The 26,122-nt window shown below is 40.5% G+C and overlaps 1 protein-coding gene across 1 annotated transcript in view; it reads left to right on the top strand.

The window, feature by feature from the left end:
* The first annotated feature begins 7,983 nt into the window (after positions 1 to 7,983).
* Positions 7,984 to 26,122, top strand: part of oxsr1 (oxidative stress responsive kinase 1) — a 93,621-nt gene continuing 75,482 nt past the window's right edge. The window contains exon 1 of the mRNA XM_008112201.2: positions 7,984 to 8,513. Coding sequence (XP_008110408.1) covers positions 8,417 to 8,513 — 97 coding nt within the window. The 5' untranslated portion in view covers positions 7,984 to 8,416. The remainder of the gene's footprint in view (positions 8,514 to 26,122) is intronic.

Below are 26,122 nucleotides of genomic sequence, written 5' to 3'. Positions count from 1 at the left end.
CTTCCTTTGCCTAGTAGTTTACACACTCCCAATTCATCCAATCACACAGGATGTACATCTACAACAGGCATGGGCGAACTTCGGCCCTCCAGGTAGGCTGTTAGGAATTTTGGGAGTTGAAGTCCAAAACACCTGGAGGGCCAAAGTTTGCCCAGTCCTGTTCTACAAGGAACACACATTTACCAGTTTCTCGATGGACTGTCCTTATGTTATAAATAATTGAATCATGTTGCAAATGTCGCTCACTATTATGCTTGTTCTCCTAAAAGTCCTGGACTTTAACACAGCATTTTCCCCCCTGTGGGCTATCAACCTTGGCTAGGAACAAACAGCTAGAATAATTTACTACTTGTGGAAAAGATATCTAAATGGAAGTGATTGTAATAGAAGTTTTCATTCTGGGAGACCACACCTTATTGCAGAACAGATTCCTTTTTTCTTCCTAACATAGCTATTTGTTAACTCTCAATGGAATATTATAACCACATCCAAAACAACTCATAGGTCCTGCTTTTTCTGTGCTTTTTCTTATGGGTGTGTGTATATTGATAGATAGATAGATAGATAGATAGATAGATAGATAGATAGATAGATAGATAGGGAGCCAGCATGGTGAACCACTTTGGAGACATGGGTTCGAATCTCACCTTGGTCATGAAAGCCCTTGGGTGACCCTGGACAAGTCACACATTCTGAGCCCCAGAAAGCCATGCGACTGGGTTGCCAAAAGTCAGGGACGGCTTGAAAGTACTCAGCAACAACAACAAATATACATTTAGCACTTGCTGAATTAAAAATATTGACTTTCTTCCATAAAGCTTTGGAAAATGGAAATCCCCATAACCTTTTGGAGACTGTATAATCTTTGGAAAGGCATGACCTTGTTAAAAGTCATAATATTTTGAAAAATGATGCCATAACCTCTTGGTAAAGCAAGACCTGTTAGAGTCATAACCTTTTGGGAAAAAGTATTCATGCAAGGCAATTACGGTAGGTTCCTTAGCTGTTAGACTGATAAACTTAGATATCTCTTTGTTCTGTTAGGAACAAAGATACGCCAATTCACAAACATATATAGAGAGAGTTTCAGAAGTGTTCTTTTTAGTTGTCCAAAAAAACTATTCTCCCTTAAAATATAGTTGCTTTTAAATCATGCTTTCAAGAGACAAAAATAAGTAGACTTCTTTAAAAGTTGATTTACTCACAAATTTCATGTATTTAGCATAGAGGTACTTTGCTTATCAATCCAGTTACAATCGGATTTGAAGTAGTTTCTCTGTGTCGGTAACACCGGGTATCTTTCTCACAATCAACAGTCCAAAATCAAAAGCATATGTCTGTTCTGAGAGTCTAATAGAATCTCTGTCTAGTCTGAACATCCAGTGGCGTTTGATGGCTTCTGTACAGCATTCTATTCCTACAGACTTCTAAAAGCATACAGAACCCTGAACAAGCCCAGATCTGATTACATGGTCTGCAGCCCCTTCCACAACAAAAGAGTTAAGGAAAATTGCAAATCAATACACAGATATACAACACAGTAAACCATCTGAATTATATACACAAATAACTAATGAAGGTTTGAGAAGGTTGCTATTTCCAACAGAGATTAGGTGGGATTCCAGCCCTAAACAAATTGCAGAAGGAGTAATGTTACCATAGTGTTGGATTTAGTAAACCAAATTCAGCCATACAATCTGCCATACAATCCAGTTTGAAACTATTATAATGGTTAGTGTAGACCAGGCATGGGCAAACTTTGGCCCTTCCTCCAGGTGTTTTGGACTTCAATTCCCACAATGAATGTCAAGAATGAAATAAGTCCACCATGAGCATCCCTAGCATTTCCAATGCGCAACCCTTCTTGCTTCTTCTCTGCATTCCAGCTTTCTCCCTCCCCGAATGCCATGTGTTTCACTCTCTAATCCTTCCTTGTTTTTTCCTCCCCTATATACACAGAAATGCTCCTATTTTTAGCAGCTGTCAGCCAGCGCAGTGACATTGTCCTTGGCCTTTAAGCAATGGCTACATAATAGAAGGGGAGGGGGGCACTTTGCAAGGCTCACATTTGCTGAGTAGACATTGAATGAGGCTGCCTCCCCCCAGACCCTTTTAAATGGATGTTGTGGGCAAAAAAAAAGTTATCTCCGTTCCTGCAGTGAAAGCTGAAAGTGCAACCAAAGGTGAAAAAGAAATGCATGCCTCTCAAGGCTATTATCCACACATCTCAAGAGAAGAAAATCTTGTTTACATCGATCCCTTGATTTCTGCTGGGGTTTGGTTGCAGACTCCCCCCTTTATCTGTTTATCAAATCCATGGATGCTCAAAAACCACGATTTACAAAGGTGTAGTGAAAAGGTGCTCTCTCTTTAAAATGGCAAAATCATGGGGTCGATTTTGGGAATTAAAAAAAATTCAAGGCACAGATGGTTGAATCGTGGATGTGGAATCTGTGGATATGGAGAACCAATAATATTTGGATTTTCAACCTGTGCAAACTTTGCACAGTCAATTAGTTACTTTTTGTAAAAAGGAAGAAATTTCTGTATTCTGTGGACTGTGCAATAAAATCAAAGGCTCAGGGTAACCCCAAGGGCCATCCAATTCAACCCCATTCTGCCAGGCAGGAAAACATAAAGCACTCCCGACAGATGCCCATCCAGCTACTGTTTAAAAACCTTCCAAAGAAGGAGACTTCAGCACATTCTCAGGCACCATATTCTAGTACTTAACAGCTTTTGCCACAAGAACGTTCTTCCTAATATGCAGTGGGATTTCTTTCCCTGCAGTTTGAATCAATTATTTCATGTCCCAGGTTGCATCTACACTATAAAATTAATGCAGTTTGATGCCACTTGAACTTCCGTGGTTCAGTGCTATGGAATCCTGTGAGTTGTAGTTTGGTGTGGCACCAGCACTTTGGTAGAAAAGGCTAAAGACAATGCAGATAAAGTGAGATGAAATTGTACTAATGGAAACAGTGACCCAGCAAGTTAAATACCTGGCATTGGTGCAAATTTCCAATATGCAAGATTGTCTACATGCATTATTGTCTGCCTCTAGCACAAACCTTTTGAGTGTTGATGCAGCAACATTGAAAACGTATTGCTCCCCAATTATAACCTATTTTTAAAAATATTATATTTTCAGACTGAGCCTTATCAGCAAGGCACAGCAAGTGCCATAAGTGGTAGATACTGGGGCCAAAATTATAGGACAGGAAATTGTCAATAATTTATCACTATAATTTTGCCTCCGCATGGATACAGAAAAATTAGATCTTTTGTCTCAGCTGCTGCGTCTTGGGTCATTTCCATTAGCTTTCAGATGACTTTTTCATTGAACCGCAAGGAGTGATGTTAATAAAAGATTGTATTGTGGATTGTACAGTTGCGTCCAAGCTGCGACAGAGAAAATAAAATATGGCATTTAATTCTCTCCATTGGCAGAACTACAAGGTAGTATGCCAGGAAGGGACAGAAGAAGACAATCCTTTGATTGCCACATTAAAATGATTTCAGATTAACGTGTTTACTAAATACTGATTTAGGTTCAAACCCAGTAAGATTATCTGAGGACAAAATAGGTGTGGACACATGGTGTATGCAGGTATATTGTGGAAAATAGAGACGGAGATGTGGGTGCATCTACACTGTAGAATTAATGCAGCTTGACACCACTTTAAGTGCCATGGCTCAAAGCAATGAAATCCTGAGAATTGTAGTTTTGCAAGGTCTTTAGCCTTCGCTGCCATTTGGTGCTTCACCAAATGACACCTCCCAGAATTCTATAGCATTGAGCCATGGCACTTAAAGTGGTGTCAAACTGCATTAATTCTACAATGTGGATGTAACTTGAGTGTGAATTCAAATAGAAGTCACATTGACCAACATCTTACCATACAATAGGGAGAAGGGAAATAAAAGTATGAAAAAAGAGAAATATAATATATACCGTATACTAGAGTATAAGCCAACCCGAATATAAGCTGAGGCACCTAATTTTACCACAAAAAACTGGGAAAACATTGACTCCAGTATAAGCCGAGATAGCAATAAAATTACATTAATTGAGGCATCAGTAGTTTAAATGTTTTTGAACCTTTACATCAAACTGTTATTATTAATAATAATAAAAATAGAGTAAAATAAATGTAAAAGTCACAACAATAATAGAGTAAAATAATAAATGTAATAATAATAATAATTAATAGAATAAAATAATAAATGTAACAATAACAATAATAATAGAGAAAAATAATAAATATACCATATATACTTGAGTATAAGCCAACCTGAATATAAGCCCACCAGGACCCTCACCCGAGTATAAGCCGCGGAGGGTTTTTTCAGTCCTAAAAAAGGGCTGAAAAACTAGGCTTATACTCGAGTATATACAGTAATATAATATGAATGTTTTCATCCCCAAATACAGACATGACACCCAGAGAGAGAGGATGAATCAAAAAAGGTTGCTGCTAACAGCTAAATGAATATTTTAAAAAATTGAGCTCAAAGTGCCACAATAAAGCACATGCAGAAAACATTCTTATGTGTATGTCTTTATGAATTGATGCCGGCTTGGCATAGTTTAGGAAAATGGGAGATGGACAGGGAGGCCAGTAGAAAGGGAATGGAAAAATGAACTGGCAAAAGGCTTACTGAGAAGAGCATGAGCAGCCATCGTTTGAAAGGCTCCGCATTACAGAGAGTAATTGGTGCAGGAAACCTCTTTGGCACCCGGCGACGCTCAGCTTTTGGCTCTTGTTTTGGAAACCTTGGACTCATTCATGGCCGAAGCCACATCAAGAACGAAGGGCAAGTGACTCCAATGCAGTTCCAAACAACAAGACAGGCCGGGAGGAGTAGGTTTGGTGGTTTCGCAAACCACAGCAACAAAAGCTGGTGCCCGGTACTTCCTGGTGGGTTTAGCAAAGCCACAGGCCAGGTTCAAGGGCCTGTCTGCTTAACAAACCAGAAAATATCTCCCACGAGCAGCGACATGGTCAAGCTTTTGGCTTGCCAAGGATCGCTTGGGTATTTTGCAGCCAAAGAGGACGGGCATTGTTGGTTGGGCAAAGCATGACAGCAGCCATTGTTTCTAGTGCATGACAAAGGCTGCCAAGTTCAAGCCGTGAGTCAGTACTTTTGAGTATCGGAAGCGAGAGTTTTGCTCAACGCAGCTCTTTCCATAATAAGCGATCTTAATGTTATCGAAAAAAGATAGATTCAACATGGATTCTAATATATATATAAATTTAATTAAGTTCTTTGCATTTTAAGGGAGCCTCAGGTGGCGCAGTGTGTTAAAGCGCTGAGCTGCTGAACTTGCAGACCGAAAGGTCACAAGTTTGAATCCGGGGAGCGGAGTGAGTGCCTGCTGTTAGCCCCAGCTTCTGCCAACCTAGCAGTTCGAAGAAATGCAAATGTGAGTAGATCAATAGGTACCTCTCCGGTGGGAAGGTAACGACACTGCATGCAGTCATGCCGGCCACATGACCTGGAGGTGTCTATGGATAACGCCGGCTCTTCAGCTGAGAAATGGAGATGAGCACCAACCCCCGGAGTCAGACACGACTAGATTTAACGTCAGGGGAAACCTTTACCTTTACCTTTGCATTTTATGAAGTTTTGCAATATCGAAATAATAACATCCGCCCTCCCCGCAATGGACTTCATTTCCAGTACTCCGTCGAGGATACTACACGTTCCAAAACACCTGAAGAGGAGGACACAGTGGATGTAACGTACCTGGATTTCAGTGAGCCCTTCCTTCAACAAGGTCCCAGTGATCTTCTGGCAAACAAACTAGTCTAATGTGGGCTAGGCAAAACTATGGTTAGGTGGTTCTGTAATCATTTAAATGAACAAACTTAAAGGGTGCTCACCAACATGTCTTCTTCATCCTGGAAAGAAGTGACAAGTGAAGTGCCATAAGCAGGGTTCTGTCCTGGGTTCTGTTCAACATCTTTATTAATGACTTTGTTGTGATTCAGCTGGAACCCCAGAGTGACTCTGATGGGGATTATGGGGTTCAGGTTCAAAATTACTCTGATGGGAATTATGGAATTCAGGTTCAGAGTGTCCCTGTTGTAGAAGATGAGGAACAGGAAGTTTTTCCCACAGCAGGGAATGATGTTGATACTGAAACTAGCCAGGTGCAAATTGACTCAGAAAAGGAGGACAGTTCTCAGTCTGATTGCATGCAGACAGATGCCAATGAGCTGGCTGGCCTTGATGAAACGGAATCTCTAGATCGAGCTGGCCGTTTGGAATTCAGGGTTCGAAGGAATGTGAGAATAGCAAACAAGATGGAGGTCAGAGGCCAAAGAAATGCTTTCATGCTATGCAAAGGGTATTAAAACAGTGTGTTGGGAAACAAACCTTTGTCAAAGCAACTTCTCGCTCAAGTCAAGAAGCAACCTCTCGTTTTCCTGGATTATCTTGCAGCCTTGGTGTATTTATGTTCATGGGACTTTGTCATGCTCTAATGGGACCTTGTCTATTTCTTATGATTTCTTGGATTATTCTTTGAAGCCTTGTTTTGTAACAATCTTTTGGAGCTTTACTTTTGCTTTTGAAGAACTATTTATTTTCTATTTCCTAATAAACTACAAAAGACTTCAACCTGTGTGCAGCCTGGTGTATACAGCAAGGTGAAACTAGCCTGCGGTGCGACAGACTTAGATGAAGGGTTAGAAGGTATGATCATCAAGTTTGCAGACGGGACCAAATTGGGAGGGATAGCCAATACTCCAGAAGACAGGAGCAGCATTCAAAATGATCTTAGCAGATTACAGCTGGGCCAAAACTAACAAAATGAGTTTCAACATGGACAAATGCAGGATGCTCCACTCAGGCAGAAAAAAAAGAGAAACGCACAGATACAGGATGGGATATGCCTGGCTCAACAGCAGAGAGCGTGAAAAAGATCTTGGAGTCCTCGTGGACAAGTTAAACATGAGCCAACAATGTCATGCAGCAGCAAAAAAAGCCAATGGGATTTTGGCCTTCATAAATAGGGGGTTGGTGCTCATCTCCATTTCTAAACCGAAGAGCCGGCGTTGTCCGTAGACACCTCCAAGGTCATGTGGCTGGCATGACTGCATGCAGCACCATTATTTTTCCACCAGAGTGGTACCTATTGATCTACTCACATTTGCATGTTTCCAAACTGCTATGTTAGCAGAAGCTGAGGCTAACAGCGGGAGCTCCTCCCGGATTCGAACCACCAAGCTTTCGGTCAGTAAGTTCAGCCAAGGGGGGCATACGACTAGACTTAACATCAGGGGAAACCTTTACCTTTTAAAATAGGAGTCTAGTGTCCAGATCCAGGGAAGTCATGCCACCTCTTTATTCTGTCTTGGTCAGACCACAACTGGAATCACACTGTGTCCAATACAATCACACTGTGTTTAGCAGTGGAACTCTCTGCCTCGGAGTGTAGTGAAGGCTCCTTCTTTGGAGGCTTTTAAGCAGAGGCTGGATGGCCATCTGTCGGGGGTGATTTGAATGCGATTTTCCTGCTTCTTGTCATTCAAAGCACCCCCTGGCTGTAACACTAGGACTGGGCTAACCTTGGCCCTCCAGGTGTTTTGGACTCCAACTCCCACAATTCCTAACAGCCTACCGGCTGTTAGGAATTGTGGGAGTTGGAGTCCAAAACACCTGGAGGGCCCAAGCTTGCTCTAGAGCCCACCTCAACACTTTTCCCTGAACTACACTTCCCAGGGTTCCAATCGACGTCGCCACGGCAACGTTCTAAAGTGGCAGTTATAACTGGATAGGACCTTAACCAGCACCAGCATTACACAAGCCCCAATTCGAGGTTCCTACGCGATTGACAGCTGGACAACCCAATGACGTAGAAGACATCCATTTTCACCTCACGTTTCCTCCAATCACCATCAAGCACATGCTCCCGCCCTTCCAATTTCCCCCCGTCTGAGGCGCCTCTTCCGCCATCTTGTGTGTGGCGCCACATCGCTTCAGAAGCTTGTCAAAAGCCGGACCGCTTCACCATAATCTACATTTCGGGGGCGAAAGGGAAATAAATACTTTCTCCAAATAGGGGAAGAACGGGTGAGGCTGCGCCGAAAGGGGGTCGCTGTGGAGACGCGCCCAAGATGGCGCCTGCGTCACACCCGTGCGTGCCAGTGTGCGTGTGACGACACGTCGCTTCTGGGCATGGGCAGGTGGGAAGAGCACGGCTAAGTTTGGCTGCTGTTAGTCGGAGGAGGGAGTGGACGCTGGAGGTTGGAGTAGCTGCTGAGGAAGAGGAGGAGGAGGAGGAGGAGGAGAAGGAGGCAACAGCTGGGCAAGCCCTCCTTCTCTTTCCCTCAGCTGCTTTGGAAGAACCTGGCCTGGCCCAGCCTTTGCTCTCTTTCGTGGAGCTGGAGGAGCAGCTGTCCTTGCCATGGCTTCTGCTGCTGCTGCTGCTTCTGCTACTGAGGACTCCAGCTCTTTGCCTTGGTCCATCAACAAGGATGACTATGAGCTGCAGGAGGTGATTGGTGAGTGATTTGGGGCCTAGCCTTCCTTCCTTCAACTGATATATCCCATTGATCATCTCACTTCCAATCAAAGGCAAGGGCAGGCGAAAGTGGAATATAAATATAATAATAGTCACCACACTGCAAATGGACATGGAATGCACCATCATCCACACTGCAAATGGAATTATTATATTTAATCATTATTATATTTATGGTATTCTGCTTTTCTTCTCTGTAACAGACTCTTAAGTGGCAAACTATTACTGTGTATATATGTATACAGAATATATATATATATATATATATATATCCACACAATACATACATACACACATACACATATATTTCATTGTTACTTATACGCTGCTTTTTCTCTCTTAACACTCTTAAATGAACTATATATATTCCTCTCTTTAACAGACTCTTAAGTGGCAAACTATTACTATGTATATATGTATACAGTGTATATATGTGTATATATACATATATACAGTAGAGTCTCACTAATCCAAGCTAAACGGGCGGCAGAAGCTTGGATAAGCAAATATCTTGGATTATAAGGACTGATCAAGGAAAAGCCTATTAAACATCAAATTAGGTTATGATTTTACAAATTAAGCACCAAAACTTCATGTTATACAACAAATTTGACAGAAAAAGTAGTTCAATACGCAGTAATGTTATGTTGTAATTACTGTATTTACGAATTTAGCACCAAAATATCACGATATATTGGAAACATTGACTACAAAAATGGCTTGGATTATCCAGAGGCTTGGATAAGCGAGGCTTGGATTAGTGAGACTCTACTGTATATATATCTCCACACAATACATACATACACACATACACATATATTTCATTGTTACTTATATGCTGCTTTTTCTCAACACTCTTAAATGAACTATATATTTTCCTCTCTTTAACAGACTCTTAAGTGGCAAACTATTACTGTGTATATATGTATGTATATGTATGTATGTATGTATATATATTTCCACACAATACATACATACACACATACACACATATTTCATTGGATTTATATGCTGCTTTTTCTCTCAACACTCTTAAAAGAACTATATATATATAATATTTCATTATATTCTTGTGTGTACATGCTGCTTTTTTCGCTTTGCAGACTCTTAAGTGGCAAACTTTTTATATATCATATTATATGTATATATACACATATACATGTAATATAATATATATATATATATATATATATATATAGTATTTATATGGTGCTTTTTCTCTCTTAACAGACTCTTAAGTGGCAAACTGTTATTATATATTGGATATTCTATATAATATAATATAATATTATTATAATGAAATATTTTGATATTATATTTCATTATATTATTGTATTTATGTGATCCTTTTCTTTCTTAACAGACTTTTAAGTGGAAACCTATTACTCTATTATATGTATATGTATATATGTATATCATTATATTTATATGTTGGTTTTCCTCTCTTAACAGACTCATAGGTGGCAAATATAGAGATATACATATATATATATATATATATATATATATATATACATATATATTGTATATACATATACTATTCATAATAATATATTGTACTACAATATAATACTAATAATGCAATATAATAATAATTATATATATATTATATGTAATATTACTAATAACAAGATATTGATATAGTACAATATAGTAATTTATTGCTAGCATTGTACTATGCTAATAATATAATATTGTATGTAAATTTAATTTGTAAGCCTCTCTGAGTCCCCTTCAGGGTGAGAAGGGCAGGATATAAATGTAATAAATAAATAATATACATATATCATAATATAAATATACACAACTTTTTCTCTCTTAACAGACGCTTAAGTGGTGAACTGTTATTTCTATATTATATGTATATAGATTGATATTTCATTATTGTTATATTTATATACTGCTTTTTCTTAACAGAGTCTTTAAGCGGTGAACAGTTGTTGTTGTATTATATGCCTTATAATCCTTTTCTTCTCTCCGAAAGAAGACCCTTTAAAACTACAAAATAAATAATAACAATTTTAAATCATTCAATAACCATGCTAGAAATGATACAATATACAGGGTGTATAATCTAAAGCCTAAATACCGTAAGTGCTAAAATAGAATTTAACCAAACACTATTTGATATTTAAACTATTTAAACCATTAATAAACTATTTAAAATACATAAAACACCACATAACAACCCAATACCCCCTCTCTCTTTGCACTACATATGCTTTTTTGTGGGGGGTTGGGTTTTCTTGCCTGTTTGTGCACAAGCTTTTGCTGCATTTGTATAGAGGAAAAAGACAGAAGGAGGAGAATTCTGGAAAGGAGAGCTTTATGTGTGCATGTGTCCCAGGGATTGTGTGCATTTTAGTGATTTTTGGAGCTGAAAGGGCCAACTGTTTCACACTTGATTTGCATATATTGTGTGTGCATTGCACACTTGGGTACGGGTAGCACATATTGAGTATGTTTGTATCTGTTCTTGAGTATGCCCGAGTCACTTTACTCTTACCCTCTCTCCTCCCAGGATGTAGAAGCTGCCTTGAGTCTCCTTTAAGAGGGGACAAAGGAGAATAAATATAATAATAATACTAATAATACTGGGTGGGTCACTTTGCTCTTGTGACTGTGCCCTCTTGCCCCTGATGGCTGGAGCTGCTTTGAGTCTCCGTTAAGAGATGAAGTGGAATATAAGTATTATAATAATATGATGCTATGGTATTAAATGGTATGGTAATAAAGGCAGTTATTCAGTATTGAAATCCCTCTGTGACTTTTGGCCTAAATTGCAATAGTAGTATTAATAATAACAGGCATTTCCTTGTGACCTCCTGACTGTGGAGCAGTTTGTGAAATGGAATAATAAAGTCAATGCAAGGGGGTGTGTATGCGCAGGCATGCTTCGGCCATGCGGCCTTATCCAAAGCGTATCTTTTTTTCTAAGGAGTGTAAATGAGTATGGCTTTTTCCTAAATAAGTGGAATGTGCAGCTAAATCGTGGTGCGTCCTTTTCATCTGGCAAAGAGGCCACGGGAGCGTTTGTATGTCTGCTTTTCTGTGTCTGTCTGCTCTTGGTAGTGACAGGCAAATCTCCTCCTAGTAACTGTGGGTGGTGCCGGGCTTCGCCGATAGTTATTTTCTGTGTGTCTGATGCCTTCTAATTCTGGAAACACTGCCTTTTGTATATGTCTTTTTGTCATTCATTCTAAACCATGTGAGTTATGTTTCGGGAATCTTTACGGAGAATCTCTCTGACTGCAACCTTTAAAAATAAAACTTTGTAAAAATGTCTCTGAAAAAGAGAACTCTTGAAAAGTGTGTGCTTTGGGGAACAGGGCTATATTGTGCCAAAATAATAATCTTTGGGGAATTTCAGCAGGGTTATTAAGTGCAAGTAAAAACGATTGTACCAAACAGTTTTAATACACTTTTAAAGCAGATTGGGATCTTATTATTAGATTTTATTCGACAAGCTGACATGTATAGTTATGATGCTGGTTCCCTAAGCTTGCTCTTGTGTGGCCATATAAAGCACTACAGAAGCTCTGAATTTAAAAGCAGTGCTTTATGGGGATCTACATTTTTTTTCCAGTGGAATGATATTGTGCCTTTATAGTGGGTTGTACTTGTCGCTAGCCTTAACATTCCTCTCTGGGCTAATGCTTAAGGGATGAAGAGGGCTGAATACCTGTGGTTTAAAGCCTCTGAGGCTTTGAGGGGGTGTGTCTCTGCTGCAATTCAGATTGTTGCAGTTGGATTTTTGTGCTTAAACTTTCTCCAACCAGTGTCCTGAGAATGCTATGTACCCAAAAGGGTTTTTAATTCTTAAACTGTGTCTTTTTTTGGTATCGTTTTGTACAGAGGCTCAGCACTTATTATGATCTGGGTTCCCCTTTACTTGTAGGTCAGTCTACTGGAACTCTTGATCCAGTAGATGCTTTGACTCTGGAGCTTGCAGTATCGGACTGCGGACCCCAGTTCCGTCAAAGAATTTATTGCAGGTTGGAAAGGAAGGCTTGGATGCCGAGACACAACCTTGCAAATTGCATTCTGTTGCTGAAGCAGCACTTGCCGTACTTCATCCTGACAGCACGTTCCTGGTGCAGTGACCTCTGGGGATGAGGCATTGGTGCCTTTGGAAGATATAGGAGTTGCTGACCTTGGTTAGACCAAGAGTCCAGCATAGGAGTAGGAGGCAAGCTCTGTTCCAGACATTATGCCCAAGGCATTATTTCTGCTCAGTGAGGCAACCTGGGAGAAAAGTTGCTGGCAGCATGGATATATTGCAGACAGAACAGGCTTGAAGCACAGAAGGCAAACTGAGATAGATGAGGAAATAATGGCGATGGAAGGTCTGTAAGATTGGCAAGTCGAGAATTGTTGGTGATATGGTGAGCCAATACAGGGATCCTAGAATAAGAGTTGGAAAAGATTCCAAAGGCCATTTAGTCCAACCCCATTCTGCCACTCAGGAAGACACAATCCAAGCCCTCCTGACAGATGACCTTCCTGCCAGTGCTTAAAAATCTCTAGAGCTTCCACACCTGTGATCATTTTAATTGCCTTTCTCTGGACATGTTTTATCTTGCCATTAGCATTCTCGAATTGCAGTGCCCAGAACTGGACACAGTATAATTCCAGGTGAGGTGTGAGCAAAAGTAAGGACGATGACTTCCCTTGATCCAGACAAGCTCAATTCCAGAAGCTTACTGGGATAAATGAGAAGTAGTGGGCAAGTCATAGACTGTTGGGGCTACAGTGAGCCGTTTTGGTGTAGCTTTAACTAAACACAGGGATAAGTGGTACATCTGTACTATTGAATTAATGTAACTTGACACCACTTAAACTGCCTTGACATAATGTTGTGGCTTAGTTTTACAAGGTCTTTGGTCTCCTCTTCTGAAGAGTGCTGGCACCTCACCAAACTACAGCTCCCATGATTCCATAACAATTGAGCCATGATAGCTAAAGTGATGTCAGATGCAATTAATTCTGCATTAATTAACCCATAGATAGAATGGTTCTAATGTTACAGCCTGAACTCTCCAAGGAAGCCTTTAAGTTGAAAGAGTAAGCACCAATTTGCAGATCTTACTGAAGTCTTTTGGTCATCTTACAACACTTAAGTCCATTGATGAAGCAGCACAGACCCTTGTCTGAGCCCATCTTCTATGGTAGTGTACAACGAGTGTCCATAGTTGATATTTTCTCTTCTTTGGAGGCATTGTCCATTCCAGGACAGATTTGATTCTCCTAGGCTGACCTATTGTGTATGATTTTCTACAGAGTATCACATATTTGACTCTGTGGAAGAGTTGTCTTCTGGAGAGCATTTTCGATGTTAATTCCCCCTCTGGGTTTTTGAGAAGTAACTTTTTAAATACAGGACTTATGAAAACCTCTGACAAAGAAGCTGCATTTTACAACTTAGACACTGCTTTTCCTCCTTGTCGTCTTTCTAGCTGGAGGTTTATTTTAGTAAAATTGACAATAAAACTTGAGCTAGGAAAGAGCGGGATTATGTTCTAGCCAATTGTATTATAGCTGTGACTGCTTGCCTACAACTGGCAAAGTAAACAGCAGCTGCCTCCAAAGTCCCTTATTGAACAATAAATCAGAAAATGGGATGGCAGATAAACCTGCCTTACTCCAGCATGTTATAGGAAAACGGATTTGTAGGTTTGGCCAGCAAAATGGAAATCATAGCAAACATGAAAGTTGGTGAAGGAAAAGCTATCCCTGGATGCTATATCCGAAAGACTCCATATGTCTTTTTCTGCAAGGCTTATTTGACCTGGTTGTTTTGGTTCCCAAGTGCATATTGTTAGTTCTGGATAAAAAGTTTGCTAAATATGTCAAGCTGCTCTTTGCTGTGTTGCAAGAACCTATCCCAGTTTTTTCCATGTTATTCCTGCCTGCAGTATTATAGTGTCTGTTGGAGAATAAAATGCTGGAAGGCATATACTTTGTTAACTGAGATATACTAATACTATTTGCTCTTGGAGGAAGTAACTGAGTATTCCTTGCCTGAAAGAAAACCTTGTGAAATTCATAGGGTTGTCATAAGTTGACAGTAGAGTTGAAGGCTCATATGTATACAAGATTTTAGAAGCTGTATGATGGGTTTCCCTCTGGGAAAAATGCAGCATATTAATGGATGAATGGAAGACTGAGATTGGGCTCAATGGCCCTAAGAGTCTCTTCATGAATCTACAAAATAAATGTCAAAACACAGGTCTCTCCCTTATGCCATTGCTTTTCTGTCACTTTTCAGAGTATGTTACACTTGCTGTCAACACCAGAATTGGTCCCAGGCTGACATGATAAATATTAAAGAAAAGAAGCTGTGTTGGGTTGAGTTTGGCCACTACCCGATTCCTTCTCGCATCTACAAAATCCTCCGTCTTGGTTTCAGTACGCTGTTCCGGTACCCTCCCATGCACGTTGTTGCTGGCTCTCATAAATGAGTCAGTCAGTTGTGGGTCAAACTCCACTGTCAGTGACTCTTTCCCTGTTTTCCTTGTTGGGCCTTGCATGCTTTTCAGGTGATCCAATGGGGGTTCCCTCCTGTGAAATAGCTGAATGGGAGATTGGTGTCATTCTGTTTGCCTTTGTCCATAAGTCACAATCCAAATGACCTTTTTTCATGCCTGGGTTGGTGGAGGAAAGAACAACTTAAATAGAACAGGTGTGTGTTTCAATGATTCTAAGGCCCTCCAGGTGTTTGGACTTCAACTTCAACTCCCACTTCAACTTGTTAGGAATAGTCAAAGTTTGTCCATGTCTGATCTACACTGTATTAAGCTCTTGGGGTGCATCTACACTACCAAATCAATGCAGTTTGACTCTACTTTAACTGCAGTTGCTCAATGCTATGGAATCCATGAGCCTGAAATAAAGTGAAATAACACAACATGGAGATTTAGAAAATACCACCATTGGTGATCATGTTCTACCTAAACTTCTGGACCGCATTCTTATTCTGTGCATAGTCTGTGAGTTTGCTTGTATTCCTCCCCTCCTTTAAATTTGGATTTTAAGGGACACAATCTTCTCTTTTAGTCAAGTTGATAGATACATACTTTGCAAAAATTAATCTGCACACCATATTAAGGAGGAAAAATAAGAAAAAGTCAAAATGCTGCTTTTAGAGAACACCAAACTCATATCACAACATGGTGGATTAATTATCTTCAATGGAAAGTGATTCACCCTGACGTTTTGGAAATCATGGGTGGAACAGTGGTGAAATGCTGAATGATTGCATCTTTTTTACCTATTACCCAGTCTTTCCTTTATATTTTCTGTCTCTATCTATATAACAGTGAGAACTAGAAGCATGATATACTAATAATCTGGTTTCAGAACAAACTACATATCTGACGATTCTGTAGAATGGAGCGATGGCAGTTAAAGTGGTAACAAACTGCTATAATTTTGTGGTGTGGATGGTCTGCACGACTCTGGAGACTGGGACCTGAATCCCCACTCAGCCATAGAAAGTCACACTTTCTCAGACTCAGAGGAAGGCAATGAAGAACCTCTTCTGAACAAATCTTGCCAAGGAAATGCCATGATATGTTTGCCTTCTGGTCTCCATAAGTTGGAAATGACTTGTAGGCACATAGCAGCAGCCTTTTGTGAGAGGAGCCCATTTGTCTGTGGAGTGAAATTCTGGATTGAAGCCACAGATTTAATGTGTTGGAAAGTGTCGTGGGATTGGAGGTTAGCTATTTTTGGCAATCCCGCTTGCACGAGTGCTGTGTAGGAGTTATCATTCTTGTCCATCTTGATTTGTGTGTGGTTTTTAAAAATACAGTCAATGAAATAATTAGTAGGAAAATTCCCATTCTTCTCTTAGGCTATTTCCTAGCAACCATTTGCTGGTCCAAAAGAATGTTTCAGGGTTCTAAATGGTATGGAGTCTCCTTCTTGGCATGTATTTAGACTGAAATTAGATGGCCATCTGTTGGGAGTACTTGGATTGTGTCTACCAATATAGCAGAATGAGGTTGGATTAGATAGCCTTTGAAGGTCCCTCAGATTCTCTGATTCTGTGTTTGAAGTTTAGCTAGCAGGATGGAATATTCTTTCTCCATCTACCAAATTGCTTCTCTCGGTGATGAAGCCTTTTATATTATATCAAGAATTCTGCCTGAATATTCAAACTGTACAGGGTATGATTAAGAACCCTATAAAGAATACATGTAATCTATTGAAAGCAACATACAAACAACCCTATAAAGAACATATGTAATCCATTGAAAGCAACATACAAAGAAACCTATAAAGAACATATGTAATCAATTCAAAGCAACATACAAAGAACCCTATAAAGAACATATGTAATCCATTGAAAGCAACATCATAGTTCATAAATGTTACCTGTAGACTTCTTGTTTCCCTCCAGTTCTTAATTAGATAATATTGAGTTTCTTCAGTAATGTTTTGACTGACAGAGCAAATGGCTTTCACCCCACCTCCATCCCTCTTATCTCTTTTACACCACTCCCAATAGCTTGCATTACCCCTCCCATATGTACAACTGAAAGTCTACTAAAGCTCAAGCTGTGACAAATTCAATAGACTTTATTAAGGAGCCATGGTGAGCTGGTGTTCCTATGTGTATGGCAGTAATAGGGAACGTAAAGCAACCTTCTCAGTGTCTGCTCCCAGTCTTTGGAACTCCCTGCCACAAGAGAGTAAATTGAAGTCCAAACTCTTCTTACTTATACTTTTAATTAGTATTTGAAAACTTGTCTGAGGGAGGGCCTTCCAGGGGTATGCTTTAGGTTTATCTACTTTGTTTAGTTTCAGATGTTATGAATTAGTTCTATTTTAATGGAATTATTATTATTACTATCATTTTTAAAGCTTTATTCTGTTTTAATCTACAGGGACGTCCCCTCAAATGCATGCATCCTTAACATCTTATGGATTTCCTAAAGGTTTATTCAACCATAACAGGTTTAGAGATGGCAGTAGTAGCCGAGTGTTGTAAAATTGCGACTTTAAGAGAAGTTTGGAACTCTGTGTTCCCAAAAAATGTGAGCAGTGCATTGCTGCTCAGGAGGACAATTTCACCATCTTACATAAAATTGTAATTTAAAATAGGTTTGCAGCTCTGATTAAATCATTATGATAATATTGATTCTTCAATATAACTGTATTCTTTTCCATAACTTTATGAAGTTATAATTTTAGCATGGCATTTGTAGCTCTGATTAAATCATTATTATTGTGACATTTATTCTTCAATATAACTGTATTTACTGTAAAAAAAACCCTAATATTTGTGGAGGGCAGGTTCTGAAGGTAGGGCTGAGAGCAATTAATATAACATGACTACAAGTCTTGGCACACTATAGAGTTGCATTGGAGAGTCTAGAGTTTTTTAGAGAGACAAATTTTCTCCAAGTGCGAGAAAATGAAACGACAGATATGGGTTGTGCGGTTCAGGGGTTCTTGCTCTACTTAGCCTTCAGATCATTACCGGTAACATAGCTACTATTATCTATTAAAGGCTGTATTATTTCTTCTTGAGTGTTCTGGTTGCTTGTGTTCCAGTGAACGAGAGTCTACTGTAATTTGATGTCTCATATATTCTCCATCATCTGGATACAATGTCAACTGCCTTTTCAAATTAGTGATATTGCCAGTCGTCGTACTACAAACCACACTGATGCAAACGTCCTAGGAAAGGAAGCAACGTTGTGTGTGTGTTAAAAAAACCGACTTCCTCGCGGCTGGTTCCCTGCTTGAAAGGCACCCACGCACGGCCCTTGTGTTACTCCACTGGGCACCGTGCCATTCTGCTTCTGCTGTTTGCCGAACGCTTTGGGAAAAAATGAAATAAAAGAGAGGAAATCCCCTTGTGGAAATGTCCTTCCTCTATCTAGGGCACCTTTTAAGTGTGGGTAAAACAAATAAAAATGAAATAAAAATCTATTACTCAGCATGGGTCTGTTTTTTTTTGTCCTATTTCCAAGGTCTGTGTTATATCTGTCATGATATGGGTTTAGCTTGAAGTGACTAACAGCTGTGGAGTTTCAGCAGGCTTGGATCCCTCAAAAGTGAAGAAGGCAGATGCAGAAAATATATGCTGACTTATCTTTCTTTCCTTGTCTCCCCTAGTGCATATATGCCATGGGTTTTGTTTGGGTGAATGGTGATTGGGTGAATGTACTCTATAATATTGGCTGTACATAGGCTTCTCTAATTTATTTTCCATTCTTCAAGCAGAAGGAGTACTTGAACCTCTTGTTGTTTGCCTTCAAAACTTTCTGACTTATGTTGATCCTATTAAGTTTTGGGGGTTTTTTGGAAAAATTTCTTCAGAGAGGAGGTTGCCTTTGCCATCACGAGACAGAGAGTGTGACTTGCCCATGGTGGACTGAGAGTGTGTGACTTGCCCACTGTCACGCAGTGGTTTTATCTCCAGTCCTTGTTTCCACAAGTCAGTTTTATCAAAATCCAATTCTCACAGGGTCAGAAAGTGAGGTGAACCTTTCAAAACAGGAGCACAGACAGCAAAACAAACACCACAGGGGTGATGGTGGTGATGATGATGATGATGATAATAATAATAGTTTTATTTCTAAGCCACAACTCTCTTCCTGAAGGGCTTCAGGCCGGCTTCCAAATATAATGCGTAAACATGACAAACATTCAATGCCATAAAAATTAAAACATTTACACATACAATTAAAACAAAAGAGAATGACTTTGGCTAATAGGTTATAAATCAATCAGTCAGGCATCATTGATCATGCAAACAGTTACAATCTATATAAAATCTTTATTATATACATATGTATATGTATATATGGAGCCCCTGGTGGCACAGAGGGTTAGACTGCTAAGTTGGTGAACTTGCTGACTGAAAGGTTGGCAGTTCGAATCCAGGGATTTTATGGAGCTGGTAGTGCTTTAAATTGTGCCATCAACTACCTTGTAGGCTTTCAAGATGACTTTGACTTGTTGCATTTCCATTGTAAGAAGAATGGCTGATGAAGATCTGCGAACTAGCAGAGATGGGCAAAGTGACTGCTGATTAAGGAGGATTTTTTGATGAACTTAAAGATTAAAACTTTTTCATTACCATTTCACAGCAACGTTGGGTGCAAATATCAGCGGTAGGATTTGTGATTGAGATCAGTGATTCCCAAACTGGTCCTCCAGATATTTTGGACTTCAGGATTTCTGAGCATTAGTCAAAGTAGCTGAGGCTGCTGGGAGCTGAAGTCCAAAACACCTGGAAGACCACAGTTTGGAGAATGTTATTATATTCTGAATGGTGGGATGTTAATACTGTATATCCCGAATTCTGGATAAAGACACGACTTTTAGACATGACTTTTGTTTTTGGGACTCCAGCTGCAAAAGAAGTACTTGAATCCCTGTTAGTATTTTAAGTTGGATAATAAAGGTTTTGTGTACCACGTTTGGTTCAGAGCCATCAAGCCATGTAGGAGTCTTTGTGATACAAACAAAAATGATTTGACTTTTATATAGAGAGATATAACCCTTTGCCTAGTTATCTGTGGTGAGTAAATAGAGCTTCCAGATGAGAACAACCAAGGAATTGGTTTATTCGATCGGGAAGGCAGTTCAGGTTCACAAGAGTAAAAGGAAAACAGGCTTTGCTCCAGCAGTTTTTCTACCATACGAACATTTTGGATCCCCAGTAACCTGAGAAGCAAAGGCAATGAGCATGTCATTTGTCATTGGCATCTTCTGCAAAGACAGCTGGGGGCGATTAATGTGGAATGGCATGGCATTTTGTTCTGATGGCCGCAAAGAGACTACAAGATACCTCTACCTCCATTTTGGGGAATTAACACTGGATAGTTTGGCTGGCCTTCCGATTAGGTCAGGGGAGAACCTGGCCAAAGGGGAATGGAAAGGATATAATTGCCCATTTTCAAATGGCAAATCTAATTTGAACATGTTAATCACGCTGCAAGTAAATGCACGGATGTGGCAAGACGCAGAAGGCTCATGTCACTCTCCCGAGAGATCAGTAGCCAGATGGGTGGAGGTACCAGAGATGTTTTAAAGAGTTTTGTGTGTTTCAGGATTTGGCTATACCTGGTTCACCTTCCAGGATAAAGAAGCCTGTCTTCACTCATGTCCAGGAGGTTGTCAAGGGATTGTGGAAAGGCTCTGTTCTGTGTTCAGAATAAATGTTTCCAAAATAACTCTGTATATTTCAAGATTTTGTGAAGAACGGATAGGTGCGTTTTTATTTTCTGCTGTCATGTGGGTCAGGAAGTAGAGATTTTATGAAGAGTCAGCATGATGGTGTGGTTTGGAGATGATGTTGTGATTTGCATATCTGGAGACAATCCTCGCTTCGTCATGAAATCAGCTTCTCTGTCAGAGAGATCTGGTGACACAACAAATACAAATTTAAAGATTCCATAGGATGGAGCTATAGCACTTAAAGCAGTGTCAGACTGTTATAGATCTGTAGGACTCTGCACATCACAATTCAAATCCCTGCTTGGCCATGAAACCCACTAAGTAACCTTTGACACATCACACTTTCCAACCTCAGTGGAAGGCAATGGCAAACGTCTTCTGAACAAATTTTGCAAAACCAACTTCCTTAGCTCAGAACATCTTGAAGATACACATTTTTTTATTTTTAATATATATAGTTATTTACATACATTAACAGCTTACAGTGTAAACAGATCATGAAACAATGTACATTTTACAAACACATAACTCTACCACCAAAGCCCGAACGAGCATCATTTCCTTTGCCATACATTTATGAGTCAACCAGTAAACACATGTCATATCCAGAATTCCTGACCAACAAGGTTGTATTGTTTTCCCTTATCACTCTCTAAAACATCTGTTCTCAACCTATGGGTCCCCAGGTGTTTTGGCCTTCAACTCCAAGAAATCCCAGCCAGTTTACCAGCTGTTAGGATTTCTGGGAGCTGAAGGCCAAAACATCTGGGGACCCACAGGTTGAGAACCACTACTCTAAAATATATTTAATGAAAACCGACCAGTATGAATCAACTTCTGATCTTTTAATTTCCCCCCGAACACCCTTCTTTTCATTGATAGTTTGTCATTTAAGGCTACGTTTCATACTTCCCTGTACCATGCTTCCAAAATAAGATTGGTTACTATCTTCCAATTCCTTGAAATTATAAGTCTTGCCACTGTAAGTAAAATAATCACCAGTTCTTTTTTCCCTTTCTAAGTTCAACTTTGTGGCATCCAGTAGTAACGCTAACCTAGCATCTGGGGTGATGTTTAGTCCTATAATGTTCTCTATTTCCTTAAATATATTGATCAAGAAACTCTCCAGCATGGAACATTCCCACCATAAATGAAAATATGTCCCTTTGTACCTACCACATCTCCAGCAATAGTAACTCTGCTTCTTATCCATCTGATGTAATTTAATATTTGCGTTTGCATTCTGTCCTTGTGTCCAGGGATCTGAGGTCAGTATATATTAAATAAATACTTCAAAAATTAAATATATCTCAATAATGTTTTTGATGTGGTCCTCACTGGAAATCCCATCCCATTTCTGGGTTGGGTTGCTTTCCCCGTCCTCCATTCTGACTCATGCTGTGTGTCATTCCATCACCAGTCTTGAGAGATGTACAATGGAGAGTCATTTTCATTGAATAAATACAAACTGGTAATTAAAAAGACCATTCTGCTGGGAAGGAACATCACCAATATATTACTGCCAAGCCCTTTACTGGGTTGCTTTGGGAGTTAGAACTCAGAGTTAGAATTCTGAGTCTCTACCTTCAGAAATGCACAACTGAAGCACTCCTGAAAGATGCCCATCCAACCTCTGTTTAAATTACTTCAAAGATGGAGAGTCTGTTACCTTCCAAGGCAGACTTATTTCAATCTAGCAGTTTTTAACAGTTAAAAAAATATTTGAGGGTACTTTTACTTTGCCTTTCCCTCTTGCTTCTATTTTGCTTTCCATGCTTTCCTCTTTCAATCTTTCCTCCTGTTTGTAAGTTATCTTTAGATGAGGATAAAGACATCTGATCTCTGCTCTTGTTAGTGGGGAATTTTGAGGGTTGTGTCCTTTCAGAGCGAAGCGCCAATTTGCAGGCAGCCTCTTGTCCCTTTAAGCGTTTTCTAAACATCACGATCTCTGGGCGGGTATTTAAGATGCACATATTTTATTGATGTATCACATGGATTTTTCCTTCAGGGAGTACTGTAGTTTGCATTGAGTTTCCAGAACATCTCCCATCTATGCGGTTTGCTTGTCCACCCCTTCACCAGAGGGGTTTAGCTTGGTTTTCTAAAGGATTTAGGAAAATCATGAATATGTTTTCTTTGCATTCAAGACATTCAGAAGCTTCATAGTGAGCCATGTTAACTCATGATATGCCCAAAGTACGACAGCCTTGGTTTAGTCATTTGGGCTTTAAGTGATAACACTATGTAACACAAGTTTTGTTCCTTGTTTATAAATGTAATTTCCTAATTGGTTTCATCATAAAAGCATGGGAAAAGTTTATTAAACTGGCAGCCATACTGAAGTTTCTGGAGTAGAACAACTACTTTCAAAGTCAGGACCACACAATGAAACAGGAATAACATTTTCAAACCAGTTATTCAAATCAATTTTGTTACATAGTGTAATTTAAGCTTGATATGGTCTTGGACCCACTAATTTTGACTGTAATAGCTTGTGCATTTCAAATGGATTTGTCACTTTCCTGCACTTTTCAGCCTTCACAACCATACATAGGAATTGGAAATAGAATGGCATGGATGATTCCAATTTTGGTATCCTGTGTTATATTTTTACATTTGACGATACCATATAAATGTGTTAAAACTTGGTCTTTGTGAAATAATTGCATGTTGCTTTGTGTTCCATCTTAGGAGAAAGGCGGGGTATATATTTAATATATAAAGACAGTAGAGTCTCGCTTATCCAACCTTCACTTATCCAACGTTCTGTATTATCCAACGCAGTTTGCCTTTTTGTCAAGGACAGAACGCCACAAGATTCAAAGTAACAGAGTTTATTAGATTACAGAACTCAAAAATGCCCGTAAAAACACAAGGGCCAGGCAGTTTTTGCCTTTAGTAGCAAAAAGGGACAAAAGTAAATGTTCAAAAGATAAACCGGATTAAACCGGAGTTTAATCCGGGTAAAAACAAACTGCTTGCTTCAGCCTAGGTATTAACAGAACAAAAGCCAAGGAACAAAAGATACAAAGAATGCAACTAATTGGCAGCAGATTCCTCTCTGCTGCCAGCACTGTGCTTAGAGTAACTTGCGTCGCTCCCACACACACACAGTAGACAGGATCTCCAACACGAGCAATTCAGCCAAGGATTGCAGAAGTAGAGTAGACCAGTTCCGTTCCGTAGATCAAAGCCAGAAGCAGACGTTTGTAGTTTTTCCAAGTCCAAGAAGGGGGGAAGACAAGCCGTGGTCAGTTCAGTCCGGGTTCTCAAAGCAGGAGATGGCGTCCGTCAGAAAGACGACGGAAGGTCAAGCTAATAAGAGTAAGCACAGGTTTGCACAAACAAATGCCCACACAATCCCTCCCGCCGTCTGACCTTGGATTCCAATCAACTTACGTCTCAGCACAGGAAAGCACACAAGTCTTCAGGGAAGCGTCCCACACACACACGGATCCCAAGCGTTTGCCCAGATTACCTTGCCCGACGCAATTTGCAATTGCTCCCAAGCCCCATTTTATGCCAGTTACAAATCTTCATCACTGTCAGCTGTCCTCCTTAACCCGGGCGTTTCCTCATCACTTTCCTCGTCAGAGCTGGAACACCTCTGACTACGCCCAACAGCATCTCCAGCTGTGGATCCCGTCCCATCCCTCCAGCTAAGCCATGGGTCTAATCCTGAAGGTCCCCATTCATCTTCTGTCCCATCATGGCCAGTGGCACCCAATTCCTCCCTTACCCGAGTCCAATCCATCTCATCCTCCTCTGAGCTAACCAGCCCCTCCTCCATTCTCTCCGTAAACCCTTCGAAAGATTCTTCGTCAGATGGTGCTGCAAATATGTCTCGCAGTCTTTTTCTCTCTCGCTCCTCGAGAGTATCTGACTCCCGAGGAGTCTTACGCCCACGTCTGTCAGTAACAGAGCCATGAGGCTCAATCATAACACTATCCCCTCTCACAAAGGCCTCCTCCCCCGATGGCGGAGAAGTGGCAGTGATACCCTCCGCTATAGCACCACGACGACTAGAGGTATCAAGTTTCAACAGTGAACGATGAAAGACTGGATGGACCTTTAAACTAGACGGTAAACGCAAACGAAACGCAACGGAAGAAATCTTTTTAACGATAGGAAAGGGACCCAAATACCGAGGCGCAAACTTTCCCCCAGCCTGTTTAATATGTTTGGAAGATAACCACACCAAATCCCCTTCTTCCAACTCCTCCCCTGCCTGCCTGTGGCGGTCAGCCTGAGTCTTCTGCGTTGCCTTAGCTTCCAGCAGTAAGCGACGGGCAACATCATGCAATGCAGCCATTTCCGTAGAGCGGTACACAGGGTCCGAAGAGACCACATTGGTCGACGGCGCCACACCTCCCCGTGGGTGAAAACCATAAGTTAGCTCAAACGGCGTATGCTGACTAGATGTGTGCACCGCATTGTTGTAAGCAAATTCCGCCACCGGTAGCCACTTCACCCAAGCCGTGGGTTGGTCTAAACAAAAACAACGCAGATATTGCTCTAAGAGCCCATTAACCCGTTCCGACTGTCCATCCGTTTGCGGATGGAAAGCTGAAGAAACGTTTAACTTAGTCCCCAAACACTCATGGAAATGTTTCCAAAAGCGTGACACAAATTGCGGAGCCCTATCTGAAATAATCACCTCGGGTGCTCCGTGCAAACGATAGATGTGCTTAGTAAATAGTAAGGCCAACGTAGGGGCCGCCGGAATGGTTGAACAAGGAATAAAATGAGCCAGTTTACTAAATAAATCCACCACCACCCAAATACAAGTATAACCCCCAGACTTAGGCAAATCTGAAATGAAATCCATGGAAATGATTTGCCATGGCCTGTCCGGAACAGGTAAAGACGACAACAACCCTCTAGGGCGCCCAACAGGCGTCTTACTCTGCTGGCAAACGGCGCAGCTGTCACAAAAGCGCAGAATGTCTTGCCGCATCTTTGGCCACCAATAGCTCCTGGTAATGAGCTGCACGGTCTTGAATCTGCCAAAGTGCCCAGCCATGGGTTCGTCATGGTGGGCTCTAATCACCTCCAACCTGAGGGCCCCCACTGGTACGTAGACCTGCCCCCTGCGTACCAATACTCCGTCTTGATCTTGTAGATGCGGCAGTATGGTACGGTTACCTGCTGAGAGCAGCATCAGTTGCTCCTGTGTCCACACATCATCCCTCTGAGCCGCAAGGATCTGGTCATGTAACCCGAGCTCATTATCTACAACACACAGAGAGGCAGTAGGCAAGATGGTCTGACATACAACCTGCTCATTGGTCTTAAACTCCGGCTTGCGGGATAAAGCATCGGCCCGCAAGTTTGCCTTCCCCTCTACGAACTGCACCTTGAAGTTAAACCTGGAGAAAAACAAAGCCCATC

Source organism: Anolis carolinensis, chromosome 6 (genome assembly GCF_035594765.1).
Source record: "Anolis carolinensis isolate JA03-04 chromosome 6, rAnoCar3.1.pri, whole genome shotgun sequence".
Lineage (NCBI taxonomy): Eukaryota > Metazoa > Chordata > Lepidosauria > Squamata > Dactyloidae > Anolis > Anolis carolinensis.
The sequence above is the reverse complement of the archived record's forward strand: the minus strand, read 5'-3'. Positions and strand labels throughout refer to the sequence as shown.